This window comes from Hipposideros armiger, unplaced genomic scaffold (assembly GCF_001890085.2).
Source record: "Hipposideros armiger isolate ML-2016 unplaced genomic scaffold, ASM189008v1 scaffold_274, whole genome shotgun sequence".
Classification (NCBI taxonomy): Eukaryota; Metazoa; Chordata; class Mammalia; order Chiroptera; family Hipposideridae; genus Hipposideros; species Hipposideros armiger.
In genome coordinates this window covers 1,606,862-1,630,449 of record NW_017731624.1, presented here as the reverse complement: position 1 = coordinate 1,630,449, position 23,588 = coordinate 1,606,862, and the positions used below count along the sequence as shown (strand labels likewise).

General features: G+C 38.6%; 1 protein-coding gene across 2 annotated transcripts in view; it reads left to right on the top strand.

Annotated features, from left to right (window-relative positions):
- The window catches only part of MAML2 (mastermind like transcriptional coactivator 2), a 353,802-nt gene extending 330,960 nt beyond the window's left edge, over positions 1–22,842 (top strand). The window contains exons 3-5 of one of the 2 annotated variants that reach the window (XM_019657164.1): positions 10,122–10,325; positions 15,791–15,902; positions 18,892–22,842. In XM_019657164.1, the coding sequence (XP_019512709.1) occupies positions 10,122–10,325; positions 15,791–15,902; positions 18,892–19,907 (1,332 nt within the window). In that variant the 3' untranslated portion in view covers positions 19,908–22,842. The remainder of the gene's footprint in view (positions 1–10,121; positions 10,326–15,790; positions 15,903–18,891) is intronic. The other variant, XM_019657165.1, reaches the window with a different exon arrangement.
- Positions 22,843–23,588: the final 746 nt, after the last annotated feature.

Sequence of the window (23,588 nt, the reverse complement as noted above, 5' to 3'; positions counted from 1 at the left end):
CTACTATACTAAGCACTTCACTTACTTTGTGCCATTTGTTCTTAACAACCCCCCTTTGAGGTAAATATTATTACCCCTGACAACTTGGGAAAAAGCAGATTTGGGATTTGAACCCAGGTCTATCTGATTCTGGAATCCACTTTTCATTATTGCTGCCCACCCACTCAAATTAATTTCAGAACAGAGGGATATGTTTAAATATTTTGCCTATTACCTTGTTTTATTAACCTTTTATGGTACTTTGCATTTTAAAGGCACATGTGTAAAAAAAGAGAAATTTCTCTTTTTATGTATATTTTATATCTGTCTTTTTAAAATTAAATTTATTGGGGTGACAATGGTTAGTAAAATTATATAGGTTTCAAGTGTACATTTGTATAATACATCATCTATATATCACATTGTGTGTTCACAGAGTGTGTACCCAGAGTCAGTTCTCCTTTCATCACCATATATTTGATCCCTTTACCCTCATCTACCATCCCCCCTCCCCCTTTACCCTCTGGTAACCACTAAGCTGTTGTCTGTGTCTATGAGTTTTCGTTTCTTTGTTTGTTTGTCTTGTTCCTTTGTTGCTTTCAGTTTTATATCCCACATATGAGTGAAGTCATATGGTTCTTGACTTTTTCTGTCTGACTTATTTTGCTTAGCATAATAATCTCAAGATCCAATATCCATGTTGTCACAAATGGCAGTTATTTCATCTTTTCTTATGTCCAAGTAGTGTTATATTGTATATATATTTCATCTTCTTTATCCAATCATCAATTGAAGGAGACTTTGATTGTTTCCTGTCTTGGTGACCTTATAAATATTGCAGTGAACATTGGGGTACATATATCTTTATGGATAAATGTTTTCAGATGTTTTAGGTAGATATCCAGAACAGGGATTGTTGAGTCATATGGTAATTCTATTCTTAATTTTTTGAGGACCCTCCATACTGTTTTCCATAGCGGCTGCCCCAATTTATTGTACTTTCCCACCAGTAGTGTATGATGGTTCCTTTTTCTCCACAGCCTCTCCAACACTTGTTATTATTTGTCTTGTTGATGATAGTCATTCTGTGAGGTGGTACCTTATCATGGTTTTGATTTGCATTTCCCTAATAGCTAGTGAAGTGGAGCATTTTTTCATATGAAAAAGAGAAATGTCTTAACCTATATCTCCTCATCTTTAAAATTGGAATAATAGTTAAAATTGAATTATTATGGAGATTAAATGAGATAATAAATGTCAAGCCCTCAACACATGACCTGGTACATAGCTCTCAAAAAATGATAAGCATTAGTAGAAATTATACTCCAACAGTGTGCCTTCCAAGACATACACACGTCATCATCATTATCTTCTTCTTCATCACTCACCACTAACTCTTTTCCTTCCTAAGCCATCCTTTTTGTCATGGGCCCTTCTCAGGTGGCATACCCATTAAAGCAGCACTGGACTTAACAGCGTTGCTCAACCTTTGCCTTTCTCTTGTCTATTGGCTTTCCAGTTGCCTTTGAAAAGAGCTTGCATTTTCACCCTCTGTGCCTTACAGCAGGAAGTTCCATCCCATCTCCTGCTTCAAACTGCTTCTTCATTTATTCATGTATTTATTTATACAAGAAACATTGATGGAGAGTCCACTGTACCCTGGGAATGTCATGATGAACGTCCAGCCTTGCAAGCATTTATAATGAGTGATAGATATAAGCAAACCAACAACTGTGATACAGAGTGACAAATACTACCTCATGGGCCAATACCAGGTGTTATGGAAATACAGAAAAGGGGCGTTGAACAGCCTTAGGAGGTCAGAGAAGACTTCCTGAAAAAATGACAGCTGAGCCTAGAAACAATGGGAGGGGGAGGGGAAGAGTGTTCCAGGCAGAGAGGATGTGAGCGTATGCAAAAATATGGAGAAGAGAAAGAGCTCTCTGTGAATTTGGAGAATTGCAGGTAGTTTACTATCACTATAGTATAGAGTGAACAAAGAATGTGTTGACAGATGAGACTGGAGAAAGATGCAGAAGCCAGATCATGGAGAGACTTAATATACCATTCTTGTGAGTTAGAGCTTGATCCCAACAGGAATAAGAAGCCACAGATGGTCTTAAGCTGGGAGTGCAACATAGAGGATATATCCAAGGTGAAGTCATTTCATTACTTTCATAAACACTAATCTTTGAGGAGAGGGGATAGAGTTCTAAAGTCTGTGGATGGATATTCTGTGGATGTTTACAAAATTCATAAACTCCCTGAAAATGTAGCCAAAATTGTTACTTGTATGTGTTCTTGAGGGGATGGGAGGAGAAACAGGATTCATAGATATGTGAAATCCTCAAAAGTCACTATTATCCAAAGAACAGTTGGAAACCATTGCTCTAGGGACAGAAGTTAAAAGCTAACTTACAGGACAGAAATTTCAGGTCTGCCACAAAAAGCCCTTCTAACGTTGAAGAGCTTCTCATTTGAGAAAAATTTCTCATTTCTTCCCCTGAGTTACCAAACTCTTCCCACTCCACCCTGACCCACTGACGTTTTGTTCCTGGCCACTCTCCCACCTAAATGCTGTTTCCGCACCCATGGAACTGTTCTTCCATGCCAACCCATAATAAGTGTCCACCCCAGAGACTAAGAATAGATGCAGTGTACTGGTGAGTTGAAAATTAGGTAACATCTGAAGGATAAACTCTACGGTGACCACAAAACTCATTCTAATCATTTGAACCAAACAGATTATAAACATATGATCAGGGTTTCCTTGCAGGGTGGAGGAGAAGGTTCTGAGCAAGCAAAGAAAAATGCCCTATTAAATAGAAGAAAAAAACAGCTACTTTTCATTATTGCAAAGGACAAAGAAAAATACTAATCCAAATTCATTCTCCTGTGTTTGCAGACTCCATCTTTCAACATCTGCCCTCTGCCACCCCTCAACCCCAACAAGCCAGTTCTATCAGACAAGCTACATTTCTCTCAAGCAAATAGATTTTATTCCATTCATTTCTCCTTAACACGTTTTCCTGGATTTTGATGTGTGTTCATCTTTTAGTTAGGTTTGTGACCTTGTGCGAGTCAATTCCTTAACTTTTCAGGGCAGTGTCTTCATCTGCGAAATGAAGTTGGATGAAAGATCTATAAGTTGCTTTTCATTTCAGTTCCTGCTTATTTGTAATGGTGGCTGGAATGGAAAGCTAATGTACACAGATCTCGTGATAGATATTTTTTATTTCCAACTTGCCAGTTCTTCTAAGGATTGCTGGGTTCTTTCTCTAAGGCATTTTTATCAATTTAATGTAAAAAAGACCAAAGGACTTACCATTACTTAGCTAGTACAGCCAAAAAGAGCAAGGGTTCAGAAATATTTTTCCATAAAGGGCCAGGTTATAGATATTTTAGGCTTTGTGGGCCATAAGGTTTCTGTACCAGCTATTCGACTCTGTTGTTGTAGTGTAGCCACAGGCGATATGTAACTGAATGTGTATGGCTTTGTTCTAATAAAATTTTATTTACCCCAAAAGGTGGCAAGCTGGATTTGACCAGCCATACCATAGTTTACTCACCCTTGAGATGAAAGACTAGCAACCTGAGATAGCAGTATTTTATCCCTCCAGTGTTTCTGTTTTAAAGTTGTTTCCTGGATGATTTCCTGATAATTGTTTTGTTGTCATTCTTGTTTATGTCAAACAAGAACTGTTCCATTATTTTAGCCACCCACAGCCAACTCACTATCCATGCCCCAAATAAATAACTTAAGTGGGCCTGCCAGCTTGTAGGGAGTCTGAAACAGTCAAGGCAACTTGTTTCTCAGGCATAGAGATAAATGAATGGCTTCATAAGTAGACTGTTCAGAAGATGAATAGCCTGGAGGAACAGTTGAGCAGTTAGTTCACTGAGACAGAGCAAGAAGAGGAAAAGAAGGAAAGAGAGAAGGGGGGAAAAAAGAAAGATTGATTGAATAGCAAACCAGTTTGTGAGATCTACTGTACAAACTTGCCCAGCTGGGTATTTTATCTTGAATTTGTTTTGCAAATTGCAGATGCCTAGCTCTGGAAGCCAAGAAAAAGAAAGGGCAGTCATCCCACGCCAAAATACTCTCATGGATCCCGAGTTACTTCATTTTTGTGGGGAAAAAAAATCATTATATATCCCCCTTCTAAAATAAGTGAAGAGAAACAGAGAGCCATTTAACCAGATGCCCAGAACAAGATAAATATTTTTTAGAGTTTGTTGTGGTTTTTTTTTGTATTAAGGGAACAATACCTGCCTGATAACTTTGCTTGCTTTGTGAAGCTTACTGTGTCACTGATCAGCCCACAGAACTGCTTTCACAGTCAAACTGACCGAACTCAATGAGTCTTAATATTTCAACACACTCCAATGAAACCAGGAACATTTTTGTTTGCTGCTTAGGACATGTCTCCTTGGGCCCCATTCTACCTTTTGCTGAAACCAGCCCTGCTCAACAAAGCCCTTATATTCCATTAAAATGGAAGAAAGAGGTAATCCCAGCATTTTTATTAGTTAACATTTTTAAAAAAGATCTCTCACGTACTGACCATGATTTACAGAGACATTTTATCAAAGTGAGACCCAGGGACCAGGCCTATACTCTGGGGTTTATTTATTAAGATTTGCAAGATTTTCTTTATGTATACTGCTTCTTTAAATATTTATTCCTGAAATTTTTAAAAAGAGGGAATTGGTGAATTTGCCAATAGGGCTGGAATAGTGGGGTTGATGTCTAATTTTTAAACTTGGACATTTTTTCAAAAGGACTTCAAACTGGCTTTAAGAGAAATAGAAGTAAGAGCAGGGAGGACAAATAATTTGTCCTCTAATGAAAAGGGGTGCCTATATGAAAGAGTTCAAGCATTCCCTGAATTTTCTGCCTGGTTTTATAGACATAGTTCGCAATCTTTTTGTGTTAGTACTTCACATGGTGATCCAAGGACACCATATTAAGTCAACAAAGTATCACATTTGGGAAGGCATTCTTTTACCATATTTTCCATACATTAAAACATGCATCCAGCTTCCTATAAACATCAATCGACCTTACACACTGCTGCTTCCTAGCGAATATGCTTTGATTGCCTCCTGCTAAAAAGTTTGGTCATACATATACCGATTTACCAGTTGGTCTCCCAACATCCTTGAGACCATTCTGGAAGATACATTTCCCATCAGTAGTCCAGTTGGAACACTTGAAAGTCTAGACAACCTGTGGAGTTTTCCAGTGGGCTAGGTGGACTTTGATCCCCAAGGCCTAGAAGAATGCACGCTGCATAGTAAATGCTTAGCAAATATTTGTTGAATGAATGAATAAGTGTAGAGTGAAGATAATAATTCTAAAGACATAGTTTGATCATTGGCAGAACCTTATTAAAAGAATACAGAGATGCTTTCATTGGTCTAGCAGTCCTGTGCTACATTAAAACAAGGATCAAGAAAATTTAACCATATGTAAGTACTGCCACATTACTCTAACTCAGTGGCTTAACTACCACGATAAAAGGACTTTAAAATCTTAAATACAGACACATGAGCACACTCACATAGATGTGGCAAATTATCTTTAAGGGCATATTAAATGTAAATTTATATTAAATCCCAAGAGGGGAGGACCAGAAGCCTACTTTGTAGATTAGCATCAAATACTATAATTTTATTGGTAGAAACAAACAAACAAAAAAACCACACACACATAAAAGATCATTCAAGTTCATGATTTTAACCAGTCGTGTGGCTATTATTTGCTGCCAAATCAATATTTAACTCCCGTTTCTCTAGAAAACTGGGTTTTCTGTCATATAAAAGACTACATCAATGGAAATACCTAATTCATTCACAATCACACACACACGGGCTGGGGATGTGCCATTTTTACCATGGCTCCCACAAGCTCTTGAGTAGTGAATGAGTGTTGAGGGAAAAGCAGATGAATTCTATTAAGTCAAGTTAGACCTGGGCTTAGTTTAAGGCAAGAAGTGAGGCTGAATATGGAAATCAAAGCCAACACATGGGAGCATATTTTTCTTTCAAAATATTTTATGTACTAAAGTTTGCACAACATCTTGGCAATGACAGCAGCCTGTGTAAGGAGGTGTTTTTGTTTCATAGCTAACATAGGGCAAAAAAATGGAGCAGCAGCCAAATACTATTTCAGTCGTGAATTGAAAGAATGTGTATGGTAGAGCACACGGTAAGGCCCAGGGGCTAGAAGCTACAAGGTTTAAAAATCTGCAAAATTCCAAAAGAGAACTTATCTCTTATTTTTATATCTTTTGGTATTGTGAAGGAATGAAACTAGATTTAGCACAGTCCATCTGTTTGATTAGAGGAAGACAGAGATACAGTTACATTTTCTTGGCATACAGATCGTTTATAAATCTTAGAGGAGTGTGGTTTTCCAGATTTCACTGGAAATTATTTTGATGAAGTTTGCTAATTCTGCTGACATTAAGCACTCTTTTCTTTCTCTTCATCTCCCCACTTTCTAAATACTTTAATCTCCGAAAAATAGAAAATGGCCTAGCACACAGTAGATATTCAGTCAAATCTATTATTATAAATTCTTTAATGGATGACTGGATGCATGGGTGACTAGACTGGGCATTAGGAGATCTGGGTTTTAATTCTAAGGCTCTAGTAGGCCTATCGTACTATCTATGGAAATTATTATGCATTGCTTTTTTCTGTAATAACTTTGAGTGCCTATGTGGGGAAATGTGTGTTTCTTAGATTCCCAGGTAAACTATAAGCCAGAGATTGTAACTCCAAATGCTACATGGGCCAAACAGAAATAGAAACGAGAAAGCAGGTGGGCATAATGAAACAGGGGATAGTGGAGACTGTGACCAGCTGGAGAGTACAAGGGCCAACCTGGATTTAAAACATGATGGGAGCCAAACACACCGCACCTGCAGTCCATGTGCAAGTACAATGTGAGTGCCTTCACAGAGAGATTTGTTTCTAACCATCTCTATCATATTAATCGCTAAAATTTATCAAGCACCTACTAAGTGCCTGGACCTGTTCTCACTTTCATCTGGTCTAATTTTATGTCATTAATAGAATTAGCTCTATCTTACAAATGAGGAAATTAAGGCACAATACTTACTTAGTAAATCTATATTGGCTACTCAATTAATAAATAATTGGATTTTAAGAAATAAAAAACAGCACAGGCAAAGAACACAGTATCAGGGCCCTGAGCTTAGCCCCTACCTAACCCAAATGAATGAAGCATACTCCAAAAACCAGTTCCCCAGAGAACGACACTCAAGTTATCTTCTGCCATCTCCAGGTTGGAGGATGGATGAAATTCTGAGTCCACAGGTAGCTTGCATTCTACAACGTAACCAAGTTGACATGTAAAACAGCTTTCTGCGATTTGCAAGGCCTATCTCCCTTGCTTCACAACAGACTATTGCTCCTTTGGGTTGAAAGAACTTGAACAATTATGAGCAGCTATCGTTTATTAAGTGCTTACTAGGTGCTAAATATTTGGGGCATTGTATATCTCCTCTCATTCTCACAGGGACCCTGTGAAGTCAGCACTGTTGTTCTCATTTTATAGATAAGGAAACTGAGGCTAGAGAAGGGGAATTAACTTCTCCCAGATCACACAGCTAATAAGAGCCAGAACTGGGATATGAATCACGCCAGGCCTATCTCCAGAGCTCAGGGTCTTACCCACTGTGTGGCCATGCAAAGAAGAATGAAAAGAAAAATGAATTTAATTTTTCTATGTGTGTTTGTCAACCATATTTCTAAAACACAGAATCCTCTTTTCACACAGTCTTGAATTAAACTCCAAATTATATCATAGAAAAGGGCAGACTATTTCTATTTGGGTTGATGTAGAAAGTGGAAGGCCAACCACTGCCTCCAATATATTCTCTCTCACCTTGATTTCTCCAATATCACTCGTGGTTGTCTTTACACTGCCCTGACCCCACCTCTTTCTCCCTGTCACGGGCTCTGCTTGCCTCTCATTAGTATGGCTGGGCCAAAGATTCAATACAATCCTCCATGTGTTTCCTTCTCTACTTGCCCTCCAAGAGCAGTCAACTCACAGATCTTCACCTACTACTGTCTATTAACAACACTCCCATGCTTGTCTCCAGGCCCACATGCTGAGTGGCTTGTAGGACATGTGGGATGAAACCTTTCCCCAAAGCCATGATGGACTGAAAGTTGAGAGAAATGACTGGACATACAGGGTGCAGATGTGTTAGAGGATGGTTCCTTCAAGCTGCTCAGAGGGTGTACCTGTCTCAGAAATGGCCCTAATTATTTTTCACTGATGAAGACGACCACCTTCCTCCCAGGCTCCACACCCCTGCTCTTCTCCCCATCCAGCTCCCTTCCACGTGCCTGATTGAGGGTGCTCACCCCTGAGGGGAGCGCTCAGTAAACATTTGGTTCATGGACAGATGGGTTGCACAGGTTTAAAGTATGAAAATCTTTCTCCTTAAAGCTTCCTATCTCAGCTGAGAGATAATATAGTGACTGAGAACTCGAGTTCTGGAATCAGACAGAGCTGACTTCAAATGCTCCTCCACAATTTATCGCTATGTGATCTCTCTGAGCTGAGGTTTCGCATTTGCAAGACGGGGATGATAATACTAGTTCTTGCTCATTGTTTTGTAGAGAGGAGTAAAAGAGATAATCACGTAAAGCACTGGACAGGGCGACTGGCCTGTAATAAGCCTCAGCACATGGTCATCTTAAGATTATTTTGTATCTCTTTGCTTTTGAGGCAGTTGGTGAGCTCTGTAGCCCCAGGGATTATTAAAGCAAGGCCATGCATGTTTCCTGCATCCCTAGACTTTGAATTGGTGACTTTTTTTTTTTAACTCAGCACATCACTATAGAAAGAGAAGGAGATAAAAGGGAAGAGACTTTCCACAAACAGAGTACCTACTACCACTTGTCAGGCATCATAAGAGTTCCTTTATCTTTTTAATCTCTTGTAACCTCCAGTTGGGAAATGAGAGTTGGGTTTTACTGCTGCCATATATCCAGTGTTTCTCAAAGAGCATCCCCCGGGCCAAGGAGCATTAGAATCACCTGAGCAGGTACCTGTTCTATCGCCTCAGAATTTCTGGAGCAAGGCCAGAACACCTGCTTCCCAAATGAATATCATCAAAGTGTGAAGATCTTTGACATAGTACTTGTATCATATAATCTAAAACTGGATTCTATATTTTCGTGTACATGTTAAGTATGTAATTTCTTCCTTAATCAAATGATAAATTCTCCAAGGTGAAGATGATATTTTCTACAATAGTTTTCTTGTAACCCCAACAGTATACAGCTCAATCCAAAGCATATCACTGGAAATTAATGAAAATGTTTGGCTGGGTTTAGCTTTCTGCCCTGCAGGATCCTGACCTGTCAATACCTAAAGATTGGTAGAGACTTCAAATGAGAATGGCTATTTGCCAATACCCAATATTATTTAATATACAATATGAGTTTTTAATCAACACTTTCTCATTGTCATTTGGTTGGGTGTTCTTTTACTGATGAAGCATTGAGAGTTTTGACTTACCAGGAAACAAAATGAACAAGTCTCTGAAAAATGAAGTCCCATTCAAGTTTCCAAGTGTTTGTAAAACGGAAATCACAGGCCTTCCTGCCTTATCATGGAAAGCTAAGCCCCTTCTGTTCCAAATGGTTAGTCAACTTTTAAACACATGAATTGAAACCTAATTTTCATTGCAGGATTAGCAATGATATATGCTAACTTTAGGGGAAAGGAAGAATTTATTACTTTATGATGTGTTTGTTCCTGAGTCATTGAGAGGTTTGCCATATGTTTTTATGGTAGTTTTCTTTGAGGTTCCATAAACGCCTTCTGGAATGTGGAGGTACCACCATCAGAGTCATATGGGAGCTTTCCCAGTGCCCTAATGTCATTAACCCAGCTGCTTTGGTTACTGTGATATGCAATTATTGCTTCTGCACTTGAAAAGCAATTCTCTGATCTTCCAACCCATTAACCATGTTTGATCTTAACAAGATGAAAAATGTTTGGAATCTAAGCTTATGATCTTTGTGCTACATTTTTCTTCTTTTAATTCACAGTAGCTCTCTCCCCCACCCCACCTCTTTCTCTTCTTTAGGATCAACACTCTGTGGTAGGCCAGAGCACAGGCCCCAGTCCAAGTCCCAACCCCTGCTCAAATCCAAACACTGGAAGTGGTTACATGAACTCACAGCCATCACTGTTGAATCAGCAACTGATGGGAAAGAAACAGACTCTACAGAGGCAGATGATAGAGCAGAAACAACAACTTCTCCTCCAGCAGCAGATGCTGGTTGATGCGGTAAAACTTTGTCCTAATTTCTACTGCATGTACCTGTTGGCCCAACAGAGGGAGTTTGTTATCTTCCATTTCTATGTACGACCTTTTTCTCTGTGTCTATTTACATGACCGCAACAGGGATGTCCTGGCTGTCAGAGAAGCTAATTCTATGTATGTGAAATGCTGCAGGGAAACACAAAAATGAGAAAAACTTGATTTACCAGCTGCTGGACAGTTGGAATGCACAGCACGTCAGCTAACTAACCCTTCCCAGCCCAGGAATGTTTAGAACCACCTACATGGGCATTTAAATTAGGCCAAAGAAATCAACATCGTTCGGTAGCCCTGAGGGGCAGAAATCATGGATAGAACTCTAATCAATTAAATCCAAATTTATTTGAGAGATAAAAGAGTTCTAAAAGCAGTTTTAAAAGCCAGCATGGAGTCTCAAAACTTAAGATTTGGCTTCCGAAATAAAGCATTGCAGAATGGGGGATGTTTTTAAACAAAATTTAAAATAATATTTCCCACTTTCATCATATCAAAGTGGCCTTAAAGAAAGGCAAGACTTTTATTTGTTACGCATTACCCAAGCATTAACCTGCTTCAGTATTCATCTGTTCATCGCTTCTATATTCTCAGGCATACTCATATCCTCAACAATTGATCCAAACCCTTCCTGCTTCCTAACACGAAGGCCCTAGTTCCAAGTTTCATCCTCTCCCTTCAAATTACAGAGGGTGCCCAAAAAATGTATACACATTTTAAGACAGGAAAAAACTATTAAAATTGTAATGCTCAATATATACTGATAACAAAAAATGGATACAAGTCACATTTGACTCCTGCAATTATAAGAGGTGCCCAAAGTGGTAACCATCAGCGTCCAGACACTTCTGATTACGGCGAACTACTGCTTGAGCAACGTTGACCAAAGTGTCCACTTGTGTACATTCTTTTGGCACCCCCGGTATATAGCCAAATGAAAGAAGAAAGGGACACAGTTAACCATCTCCAGGTTGACAGAGCCAAGGTACACACAAAAGAGAAAAGCAAAATAAAAAAATGTTATACTTAAGGGCCTTTGCAGTAAGACTCAGAAATCTAGGCTGTGGTCAGCTGTATAGTCCATTCAGTAAATATTTATTAATTTACAATGGGAATAGAGCCATAAACAAGCCACACCCTGTTTTTGTCCTTTAGGAGCTTACAGCCCACTGAGGATGTCAAATAAATAGGCAATCATAGTGCATGTAATTAAATGCTATGATGTGGAAACTACTAGAAACGGTTCCAGAGAGGAAGTTCTATTTACTGAATATCTGAAGGTGAAGTAGGAGATGAGGGGTGAAGAGAGGGAAGGGGGTTTACAGCCAGAAGAACCAGCATGGGACCAGCCGAGCGGCTCAGTTGGTTAAGAGCTCACTCAAGCTCTGAGCAATAGGGTCGCCAGTTCGATGCCCGGCCCGAGCTGAGCTGCCGCTGAGCTGCCAACAGGTGGCAGGATGGCTCAGCTTAAAAAAAAAAAAAAAGAAGAACCAGCATGTTCAAAGACTCAGAGACAATAAAGTATGCTGTATATTGTTACATCAGCTGAGGCATAGAATGTACATAACGATAGGGAAGTGACAGGCAAGGAGCCCAGAGATGCTGGCCAGAAAATAGAGCTTAAGAAATCAGAGTTTACATTCTCTGAAACTCAATGGAGAGGACATGAAGGGTTTTAAACAAGGATGTACTAGATTCAGATTTGTATTATAATAAAGGTATAAACATAGTAAGGGAAAATGTAATGAAGGAAAGGATAAAATCAAGCCTAGAGAGATTGGGGATAGTCTCCCAGAAGAGGTAAAATTTGCCTTGGATTCGAAGGACTGTAGGATTCTGATGGATAGAGTAGGTGAAGTCCACTATTCCAGGTGGAGGGTGGTCCAGAGGCCCAAATGTGCAGCCTATGTGTGTATTTGTTGGTTAGTTTGAGATTGTATCATGAAATATTTAATATATAATGAAAAGTATACATAATAATATAACAATTATTTCTTCTATGAATCATAGTTTTGAAAACCCCAGTTCTCTCACCCACTCCTTCCCTTTTTTTGATCCTCATAAACTAAATAGCTTAGAAACAAGGGCTGTAGAAGAGAAAAATATACAATCTAAGATTGACTTACTGGTTACACTGTCATTCCCATCAGTATTACTCATTTGTTAATTAAAACATGCAGAGTTTGAATTTGCGGATTTTCAGCTCTGATTAAAAGGCAAGGTAACATCACATGAGGGGCCTGTCCTGACACTGGCCTAACTCCTATTGAGCCCCAATTAAGTCACCCCTGGGACAGGTGCAAAGGGCAGTGGCAAAAGTTGTGAGAAATGAATGAGAACAAGGCTACTGTTTCTGTGATTTTTACAAACCATTCACATTTCTCTTTGTTGGGGCACCATTGAGGGGACCCATGCTTTTTAGCATATCCAGGAAGAAACAGCCTTTGATGCCACTTTACATTAGCATATGCTTTGTAGTCATTTGCAGTCAGTTGGCAAAGCCAGATAGACGCCTAAATTGAGACATTTTCTCATGAAAGTGTGTTATCCTTAGTTGCTATTACTCTTCCACCAATGAAGCACAAGGAAGAGAAATGAGTAGTACTTATTACAATGGGTATCATAATTACCAACATGTTTTGTGCACCTACTATGTGCCAGGCACCATGATGAGCTTTTACAGAATTAAAGGATTAATCCTTACAATAGGAGTATGAGGGAGGTCTGAGAATTATCTACATTTCACATTTTGATATGGTGAAACTGAAGCAGGACAGGTAAGTGTAACAGAGGATTATGTCTGTATTAGGTTTTCAGGTCCAAGATATTGGGTTATCATGAGACACTAGTTGATAAGTTAAATTTCATGTTACACAGAAGTAATCTCAGGGATGCCTGTGAGTTTACACTTGTATAGAATGGGAATATTATTCTCTTGCAAATGAAGCAGCCTCCATTTAGTGTTGGAGTCTGGTCTTTGCTACTCTTCAGCATGAATAAAAAGTCAATAATTAAATTGACTATACATAAAAATAAGTCCAAATTTGAAATGCAGGGAAACCAAGGGCCTGATAACTCTCTCTCTCTCTCTCTCTCTCTCTCACACACACACACACACACACACACACACACACACACCACATGCATGAACCCTGTTTTCTTCAATATAAACAGCAGAAATACTTAATTACATAAGAAAAAAAATAGTAAATACTTTTGAAAGAGAGAATATTTCAGGAAGTTCCATGCTTGGCATAAGAATCAAAACTGTCAACTTGCACAATAGTTTACAACAGGAATGGTTGAACACAGCCACATTTGAGTTCACAGAACATCTCAAGCTGTTTCTTAAACATTTAGGGTTTGGGTGAAACCAAAGAGTTTTACCAGCCACTTTTTCCCTTAATTTGTAAACCCATATTTAAAAGAAATGTAATCCATATGTTTCTGATTCATTTACACTTAGCTCATCAAAATTGTGCTTTATATGAATTACTTGATGCCCAAAAATCCCTGTGAGTCTTTCAAGTTTTGTTTTTTTTTTACTTAGAAACAAGAATTTGATTTTGGTTTGTTGTTGTTTTAAGGCCGGTTTTTTTCCCCTTTATAATAGTTTTATTTTACTTAGAAAGTTTGGAATTTGATGGGAAACTGAGAAATACATGGTTTGAGTGGGTTCTAAGTTAGGCAGTCCCCATCCATCCATTACAAGGTTTTCTTTTCTATTTATTGATTTTTCTATCATTCTATTGTTCTCTGTCTACTTATGCCAATTATTTTTATCTTCGAAAATGGAGGTTGCTTCAGGGTGCATACAAAGTTGCAGTGAAACAATTCTAAAAACTTCCTGATCCATACTGAGAAAGAAAAAAACCAGCTCCTGATGTCCAGAACTGATAGGACACTCCCAGCCAGGCCGTCTTGTTCTCTGTTGGTCATAAACAGTGTTACAGAATACCGACCCCAGACAGGGTTACTCTGAGACCACTATAAAATGAGACAACGTCAGGCCACTTCATAATTTTGTCTAAAAACAGACACAAACAAGGTTACCATGCAACCCACAAAATACCAAAAAAAAAACTGCTCGTTTTTTCAGTGAATGACAGCTACTTCATTACTCAATCGTAGAATCAACCTCACTTTCTGACAGTTTACAATCTAGAACAAATTCTCATTTCTTTAGACCCTCCCTAAATGACCCAATCAAAGCCCAAATCCTGTCATCACTTCTTTCTAATACACTCCTTCTGAGACTCCCCATGGTCCACCAGTTGTGCGTTTTTCCTCACTGCAACAAGTAATAAACCCAACAGGTGTGTTCTGGGAGTCTTGGGCATCGACAATAAAAGAGAGTGTCCCCTATTTCCTCTCTTAGCTCCCAAAGGAACCCACTTGGAAGATCTAAAGGTGGGTGATTCCAAAAGGAAGAAAAAAAGGGAGCTGGGGAAATTTCGGTGCTTTGAGAATGGGGCACAGAGAAATAGAGTGGCAAAGAGACCCTTGTATTATGTGGCAGGAAAGAGCCTGAGTTGTTTCTGGGTTTTTTTTTAATTTTTTTATTAGTTTTAGGTGTCTAAAACAATGTAATAGTTAGACATTTACAAAGTGATACTTACAAAGTGATAGCCCCCCTCCCCCAACCTATTACCCCTCTGACATCATATATAGCTGTTACAATTCCATTGACTCTATTCCCTATGCTTAATCCACACCCTGGGTATGAAATTATAGTTGATGTTCAGTATTATTCAGCTGCAGGTTCAGGTGTACACTGACTCAGGATTTGGTTTCTGTTCTACCACCATGTGATCTTGGGCAAGTTACTTAGCCTGAGGGAGCTTCCACTTCCTCATCTATTAAGTGGGAGTAATAATACCTACCCTCCCTTCACAGTTGTTTCTGAGGGGAAAAAATGAGACAATATGTATATAGTGCCCATATAGAGAGGTTATCTCCTCTCATCTCCTCCTATATAGGGTTACCAAATTTAGCAACTAAAAATACAGAATGCTCAAGTGTCCTGTATTTTATCTGGGAATGCTACTCCTATGCCTTCTATACTTCATGGGACCAGAATTATATATAGGTACCAGAGCATATCAAGTGTGCTACAAAATAAAACTAGAACTATCATTTCAAAAATCACAAAAATTTAGTCCCCACAGAAAGCTAATTGCAAAATAAAGAACATGAGAGTAGTGTTAGACCCAAAACACATGTTGAATTTTAAGAAGTAGAAATTACACTTCCATGCAGGAAGTTTGTTGAAATGGAAAGGATTTGTCTCTGAATTAAGACTACAAAATAAGGTCCTTAATTCGCAGCTATGACTGAGAAATTGTTCTTATATTCTTATTTTTTTGAATAACACTATAAATTTTTACAAATGAGAAAGTAACAACGCAATTGAATATGTTTTCATTTCTGTTTTCAAGGAGAAAATTGCTCCACAAGATCAGATAAACAGACATTTAACAAGGCCACCTCCAGATTATAAAGACCAAAGAAGAAATGTGGGCAATATGCAACCAACTGCTCAGTATTCTGGTAAGTATTCTTGAAAATGAACAGAAATTATAACTGTGGGAAAAAGAAAACTATCCAGTTTTTAATATTTCTCCCTTTCCCCATCTCATATTTAATTGTAACATCTTTCTTAGACTCCGTCACTAGCTCCCACATAACTCAGATCAAGACCAAACTTGAATATTTTTAGCCTTCTCATCAGTTCCTGCTCAATCTTGTCCCGGATTCACATATTTCACTGCTCTCCAGACTACCTCTGAGAGTTCAAAAAAATGTTAAATATTTTCTAACTGCTAGGCTCAACCATTCTCCTCCCAAGATGGTGTAAGGTAAGCAGACATTTCTTTCTGAGTTACATTTACATAAAGCCCAATCTTTTTGTCCCGCATCCCAAGGATTCTTTTATATGAATGGGAAAAGAAAAGGCTAGTTTGGTGGGTCTACCATGTTATCAGGGGTCAGGCTTCTTTTGTCTTTCTGCTCCACTTGCTTTAGCATGTAGCTTCCGTTCTAAGGGTTGCTTGTGCCTACATCTCCAGCCTTCATACCCATATTCCAGATAGGAAGATGGAAGAAGGGAAAAGTAACATGACCTCCAAATGAGTCAGATACCATTTTTTTTAAGTTTTTTTTTTTAATTTATTGAGCTAACATTGGTTAATAATACTATATAAATTTCAGGTGTGCAACATTATAATTCAATATCTGTATACTCTATCGTGTGCCCACCACCAAAAGTCTAATTTCCTTCTGTTACCATGTATTTGACTCCTTTTATCCAATTCGCCCACCCCACCATCTCTCCTCCCCTCTGGTAACCACCATTCTGTTGTCTATATCTATGAGTTTGCTTTTGTTTTGTTAGTATGTTTGTTACTTTTTTGTTCCACGTATGAGCAAAATCATATGGTTTTTGTCCTTTTCCATATGTCTTATTAGTAGCATAATACCCTCAAGAGCTCTCCATGTGTCGCAAGTGGCAATATTTCATCTTTTTATGGCTGCGTAGTAGTCCATTGTGTATGCGTGTATACATATATATATATAATATGCATAATTATAATGACACATATATAATATTTTGGCTATTGTAAATAATGCCACAATAAACATGAATCAGATTCCCTTTTAAAAGTAGATTTCTTGGACTCTCATCTAATAACTTCTCCTTTAGCCAAAATGTATTCATATGGACACTCCCCTACCCCCTGCACCCAACAACAAGGAAGTTTGGGAGATTTGGTTTTTCAGCTGGAAACATTGCTACAAAATCAAGGCTCTGTCTCTAAGGAAGACAAGAAGGTTGGATATTTGGTAGGCACCTAGAATTCTCTCCCTCAGTGCATATGGGCATTTCCCTAAAGAAGGGGCCCTCAGCATCCAGCTACTGACCCCCAAGTGGGTAAGCATCACTGCCCGTGAGCCTTGTACTCCCTGTGTCTTCTGAGAATGAAGTGAGCAATAAGTACAACACAATCTCTTTATCATTGTTTAACTTAATCTCAATACGATAATAATCACTTGGCCCAGATGTTAATATGAGAAATGATGTATGAAATGCACTTAAAGTAATTTCTACCACATATTAGGAGCTTTTAAATAGTGATTGCAAATGATATTTTGTGATCTTTATGGAAATTCTCTCTACTCTGGTTGTTTAAAAATACTACTCTCCTCATAAAACTTCTCAGGGCATATTGTTAAAATAGAGGGCATCTAAAGGGAAATTATTTTTAAAACCTCTAATTTTTTTCCCCTAGCATTTTCATAGTGTAAATTCCCTTCTCATGAAAACTTCAGATACCAAAATGATGTTGTTTAGCCATCTGTGAACTCTGAGTTATTGTTCAATTCCTCTGCATCAAACACTCACTGCCGTACACAGTACAGGGCCCTGTGCTAAGCCTGGAGACACAACAGACTGCTCCTGCCTTCAAGGGGTATGGAGTCTATTTGGGACATATTTTGAAACAAATAGCAAGGCCTTCAGTCTTTCAGATTGCATACCATACTTCCTATCCTCAAGCAGCAGGGGATATATTAGGGTTACAATTGCAGCTATGTTCTCCTCAGACACTGCCATTCAGATTTTCATATGTGTCTAGTTCTGAATTTCTCATATCTCTGATTCTCTGGATCTCCTTGCCTCTCTGTAGCGAGAGTACTTTAAAAGAGTATCTTTCTCTAAGTTTTATCTTTGCTTCAGTCCTTCATTCATTCATACATTCAATATCAATTGAATACCTACTTTTCACCATCCACTAGACTCAGAGACTATGACAGTGAACAAAACAGGCAAAAATTCTTTCCCTCAAGGAACTTATCATCCAGCAGGCACTTTTAAAAAAATCTTTCTGGCATTTCGTTTTTGCCTCTCAAGATGTCTTCCCATGATTCCTTTAACCTTCCATGCCAGGAAGATTTCAAGGTGTTGATTAATCACTGTCTCATGTGTGGAGCCTCTCGATACAACAGCCCGTGATTGGATGGCCCCACATCCAATCACTTATTGACAGGCATCAATATGCCTGGCAGGCACTTTGAGGCTCCTTGGATTTCCCAATACAGAAGCTAAGTGCTAAATGAAAACTTCAAAAGCAAATGCTACTGAAGAGAACAGGCTGGAATAACAGCGAAAGCCTAATGAAGGAGCTTGGACCTCGGCCTGAGCCTTAAAGAAAAGATAGGGTTCAGTGAGGCAAGAAGGGCATCAGAGGAGAGGGAAATGGCATGAACATGGGTGTGTGGATAACAATGCAATAGTAACTATAGCTCCTAGAGCAAGAGACTTTTCATGGATTACAGTGAATTGTGAGTTTAAAGAGATGGGAATTTATCCTTTGGACACTGGAGCCACTCATGGCAGCTTCCTGAATAGGAATCATGCAGATCAAGAATTGGCCATAATTTTCAAGGCCATAGGTTTAGTCTTGATATGGTATTGCAAAGTGCTATATAAGAGGAGATAACCTACTGCCATGAACTAATATAATTATCTTCTTTTCCTTAGGTGGCTCATCAACAGTGAGTTTAAACTCCAACCAAACTTTGGCAAACCCAGTTTCAACACACACCATTTTAACTCCAAATTCCAGCCTTATGTCTACTTCCCACGGAACAAGGATGCCATCGTTATCCACGGCAGTTCAGAACATAGGGATGTATGGAAATCTGCCTTGCAATCAGCCTGGCGCATACAGTGTCACATCAGGAATGAATCAATTGCCCCAACAGAGAAACCCAAACCAGTTGATAGCAAATCAAAACAACCCTCTAATGCCACGGCCACCTACCTTAGGGCCAAATGGTAACAATAATGTGGCCACTTTTGGAGCAGGACCTGTTGGCAATTCACAACAACTGAGACCAAATTTAACCCATAGTATGGCAAGCATGCCAGCACAGAGAACATCGAACATAATGATCACGTCGAACACAACAGCACCCAACTGGGCCTCTCAAGAAACAACAACCAAACAGCAGGAAGCCCTGAAGTCCACAGGAGTCCGCTTCCCTACAGGCACACCTACAGCCTATACTCCAAACCAGTCATTGCAACAGGCAGTAGGTAGCCAGCAATTTCCCCAGAGGGCAGTGGCTCCTCCTAACCAGTTAACACCAGCACTGCAAATGAGACCCATGAACCAGATGGGCCAAACATTGAATGGACAAAGCATGGGTCCACTCAGAAGTCTGAATCTCAGACCCAATCAGCTAAGCACACAGATTTTGCCCAATTTAAACCAGTCAGGAACAGGGTTGAGTCAGTCGAGGACAGGCATCAGCCAGCCACCATCCCTGACACCAGGCAATTTTCCTTCACCCAACCAAAGTTCCAGGGCTTTTCAAGGAACTGACCATGGCAGTGACTTAGCTTTTGACTTTCTCAACCAGCAGACTGATAACATGGGCCCTGCCCTAAACAGTGATGCTGATTTCATTGATTCTTTATTGAAGACAGAGCCTGGTAATGATGACTGGATGAAAGACATCAATCTTGATGAAATCTTGGGGAACAACTCCTAAAGGGGAAAAGGGAGACAGTTCACCCACTCCAAGCACTAAAAGGCAGTATTTTACAAGGACTCTGGAAAGGCCCACTGTTGACTTTTAGTTGGACTACATGAAGATACCTTGGCTTAAAAATGGAAAGCAGAGAGTAACTGTAGTGGTGAACATTTTGGTCCAAATGCTTGTTTTAAATCTCAAACCTGAAAGTAAAACATTGGGATCACTTTTCCCTGTCTAAACTCCAGGACACAGTATCCAGTTTATCCAAACAGAACTGTGATGTTGATGTGTAATTAGCTGTGTAAAATAGGCTTCCCAAGCTTCTTTTCTCCCTGAAAGGAAAATAATAGGATTTTTAGCTTGTTTAAACCCTATGTCATGCAGAGGTATTAGTTCCAAGCAACAAGCAACAAATTCCTTAATTTGCTCTCATAGATATAAGTGTGGTTTAATCTTTCTACTGTGTCTTTTCATTTAGTTTCCCTAGAACTTCCAGGGTAGACTGAAATGTGATAGGTTTGTTTGGAGTAACCGAACAGTATCCTAAGTAACGAGAAGCCAGAGAACCTAGAGAACATCCAGTGGTTATAGAATTTCTTCCCCAGCCTCACCCCTAACTCTTTCAGTTTTCCCACATATCCTGTATTTCAGTAAGATGCTGTGTCCCGTGACGAAACATGAATGCAGAGCTATCCAATTTTATTGGTTTCTACAACCAATTTTTGAATCTATTTCCAAGTCCTAGATACAATCACGACCTGTTCAAATCATACTAAAATATTAGTGCACACATGTCTGCATCAGATTTCACTATTTAAAAAAGGAAACACCCATTGAGCATTAGTATGAAGGAGATATATTAGCCACACATAACCTGGGGTGTTGCTTATGGAGATGGTGGTACCTGCTGGTTAGTTCCCAAGCTGAGTGAAACTGAACCTGGTCCTCCCTGATTATGTTGATGACTAGAAACTGATTTGTAAGAAAAGGAGGTTAGGAGACCAAAGCTAAGATTAGAAGGTATCATGTTTTGGTTGGAGGTAAGAAGCAAAAGATCAGGACCAGGGATGGTAGGTAGGTATGGGTACAAATCCGTTTCGTAGGGTTTGAAGGAAAGCATCACTGAGAGGAACACAGTGTCCTTATATGGACGTATTATTTGGGTAAACAGCTAAGTAGAGCGTGATCTATTAGTAGCAGTCTATACATTCTTCTGTCCCTGGTGTGATGACTCATTGCCACATGCAGGATGGACCCTTCATATCCAGGTTTTCTCCCTCAGGGCTCAGTACTGTATCAAAGAAAGAGCTTTGTTGAGTCATGTAACATCAGTGCCCACATACAGATCACCTGTAAAATGGGGAAGCTGTGTGCTGATTTGGGATGGATGCAAAAAATATCACTATCATCTTCCTCATTACAGAGGAACACAGGTTATCTTCAGTCTTTTTAGTTATATACGCACATATTCAATTATCCAATGTAATTTAACTGAAGTCATTTAATAACTAAATCTTTAAATATCTGTTCTTGAAATGAACACATTTTGACAGTTCTGCAAAGCCCGCTCTCAATCTTTAAAATGTCTAGAAGCACTCTCTTTTACACAATACCAACATCACTGGCCCAGAATCTTTTCTGTGCTAGGTTGTAAATACAAATGAATGACTTGTTTTGTAAACTTTTGTAAAGAATATTTTGGTAGAAATACTTAAAACATATTCTTTGGGTTATATTTATACATATGTGAAATAAATATACTATCAAAAGGTTATATTTTATACAAAAAGTAAATTGTTACCTTTTGTATGCTAATATACAAAGTTTTGTATAATACGATGGTTTATTTTTAGCTCTACACTTAATCCATAGGCGGTCAAGTGGGGACTTTTAAAAACTGTCAAGAGGCTTGTTAGACAAATTTATATTCTGAAACCTCAATAAGAAAGCATTCCAGGTTTCAATCCTTTCCTTTTTCTTCACTCCCAGATCCTTTTTTAAACCCATAGTTCTGGTGTCTTGTTTGATTATTCTGCTGTGCACATTGTATTGGTCCTTGTTGCATGTGGTCTCCTGTGTGTTTTCCCATTTTATAAAACAGCGTTTCTCCATGCAAAAAATTAAGGAAAAATGATGTACATATAAACCCGTTTATTTTATGGCTCCTCCATGTTACTGTATATATCTGCCAGCACTTCCCAGTTACACCCCCGTGATTCAGCTTATTTTTACCCTAACATAAATAGTATGTTTTGTAGTAGCTATCAAATTTAAGAGATAAAGCAATCAGAATGTTTGGATTTTCTTCTATCTTAATGTGAATTTCATAATTAATGTCTATTTATTCAGCTATTCATTAAAATACAGGATTCTTTGGAAAAAAAAATGGTGTAGTCTATAGTGTCTGTTTTTTGGCAGCCTATTACCAAAGATGACGTAATTTTCCTGAAAGCTGAGATAATGACAATTTGATAGACCTATGTAGCCAAAACTTTATTATTTAACACTTAAAAGCTATTGGAATACAATCTCTCATTTATAGAAGTACCAGACTACTTAATTGTTGGCATTGTTTATCATCCTGACAATATTATAAAGGAGGTAGAAGTAATTTTCTTTTTTTAATTCAAAGAACTAGAAAGCAATTTAAGCAAATAATTCATTTTTGGCTTCGTGTTAAGCCCAATGAAGATAAACAACTGCTCTAAGTGAATGCACTAATATTACTTGCATTACTGTAACTGTACCCATAACTGTAAAGATTTCAACATGTAAAACAAATATTTTGTATTGTGTGTAATTTCATGTGTTAAAAAATAGTTTAAAAAACCTCAGAAGTGGTTCTGTTGTATGAAATTATACTTTCAGTCACCAACAATATTGTTGCTACGTCACAGAAAGTTCTGAGAACTATTAACAGCGATGGGCAAATTTATTCTCTGGGAAACTTCTAATATTAGTGAAATGCTGATTTGTCTCATTTTAGGGTTCTTTAGTTCACTGAAAAAGTTTGTATTAAGATCATATACACAGGGGTAGCCGGTTAGCTCAGTTGGTTAGAACGCAGTGCTCACAACACCAAGGTTGCTGGTTCGATCCCTGCATGGGCAGCTGAGCTGCACCCTCCACAACTAGATTGAAACAACTACTTGACTTGGAGCTGATGGGTCCTGGAAAAACATACTTTTCCCCAATTAAAAAAAAAATCCTATACACAGAGCACCTAGTAACTACTGGAGAAATACTAATTCTCAGGCATGTGGGCCTTTGCCTGGTCTGCTATGTGGGACTTGGGCAGACAGGCTGAGTGAACACAGGGCCAGGTAAACACAGCCTCACCAAGCATATTTACACAGTTCTTCTGGAGAGTTAAAAAGGTTGAAAGAAAGATGGGACTTTGTAGGAGGCAATGGGAACCATTCTAACCAAATTTTCTTGCTCCACTGTTGAAATATATTGCCAGAGTTCCATTGTCCCTTTCGCCCCCAAAACATGTGACATTGTTCTTTTATTAGCATTATTAATGAAGCAATAATGAAAATGACATTTTATATAGTCTCCATTCAATGACTCTGGAAGGTTCGATAGTAAATAAAGTCAACATCAATAAATATAAATAAAATACAAATTAAGAGAAAGAAACATGCATTCTAAAATTGTCTATGAGTCCCATTTGTACCCATGGTTGTACACCTG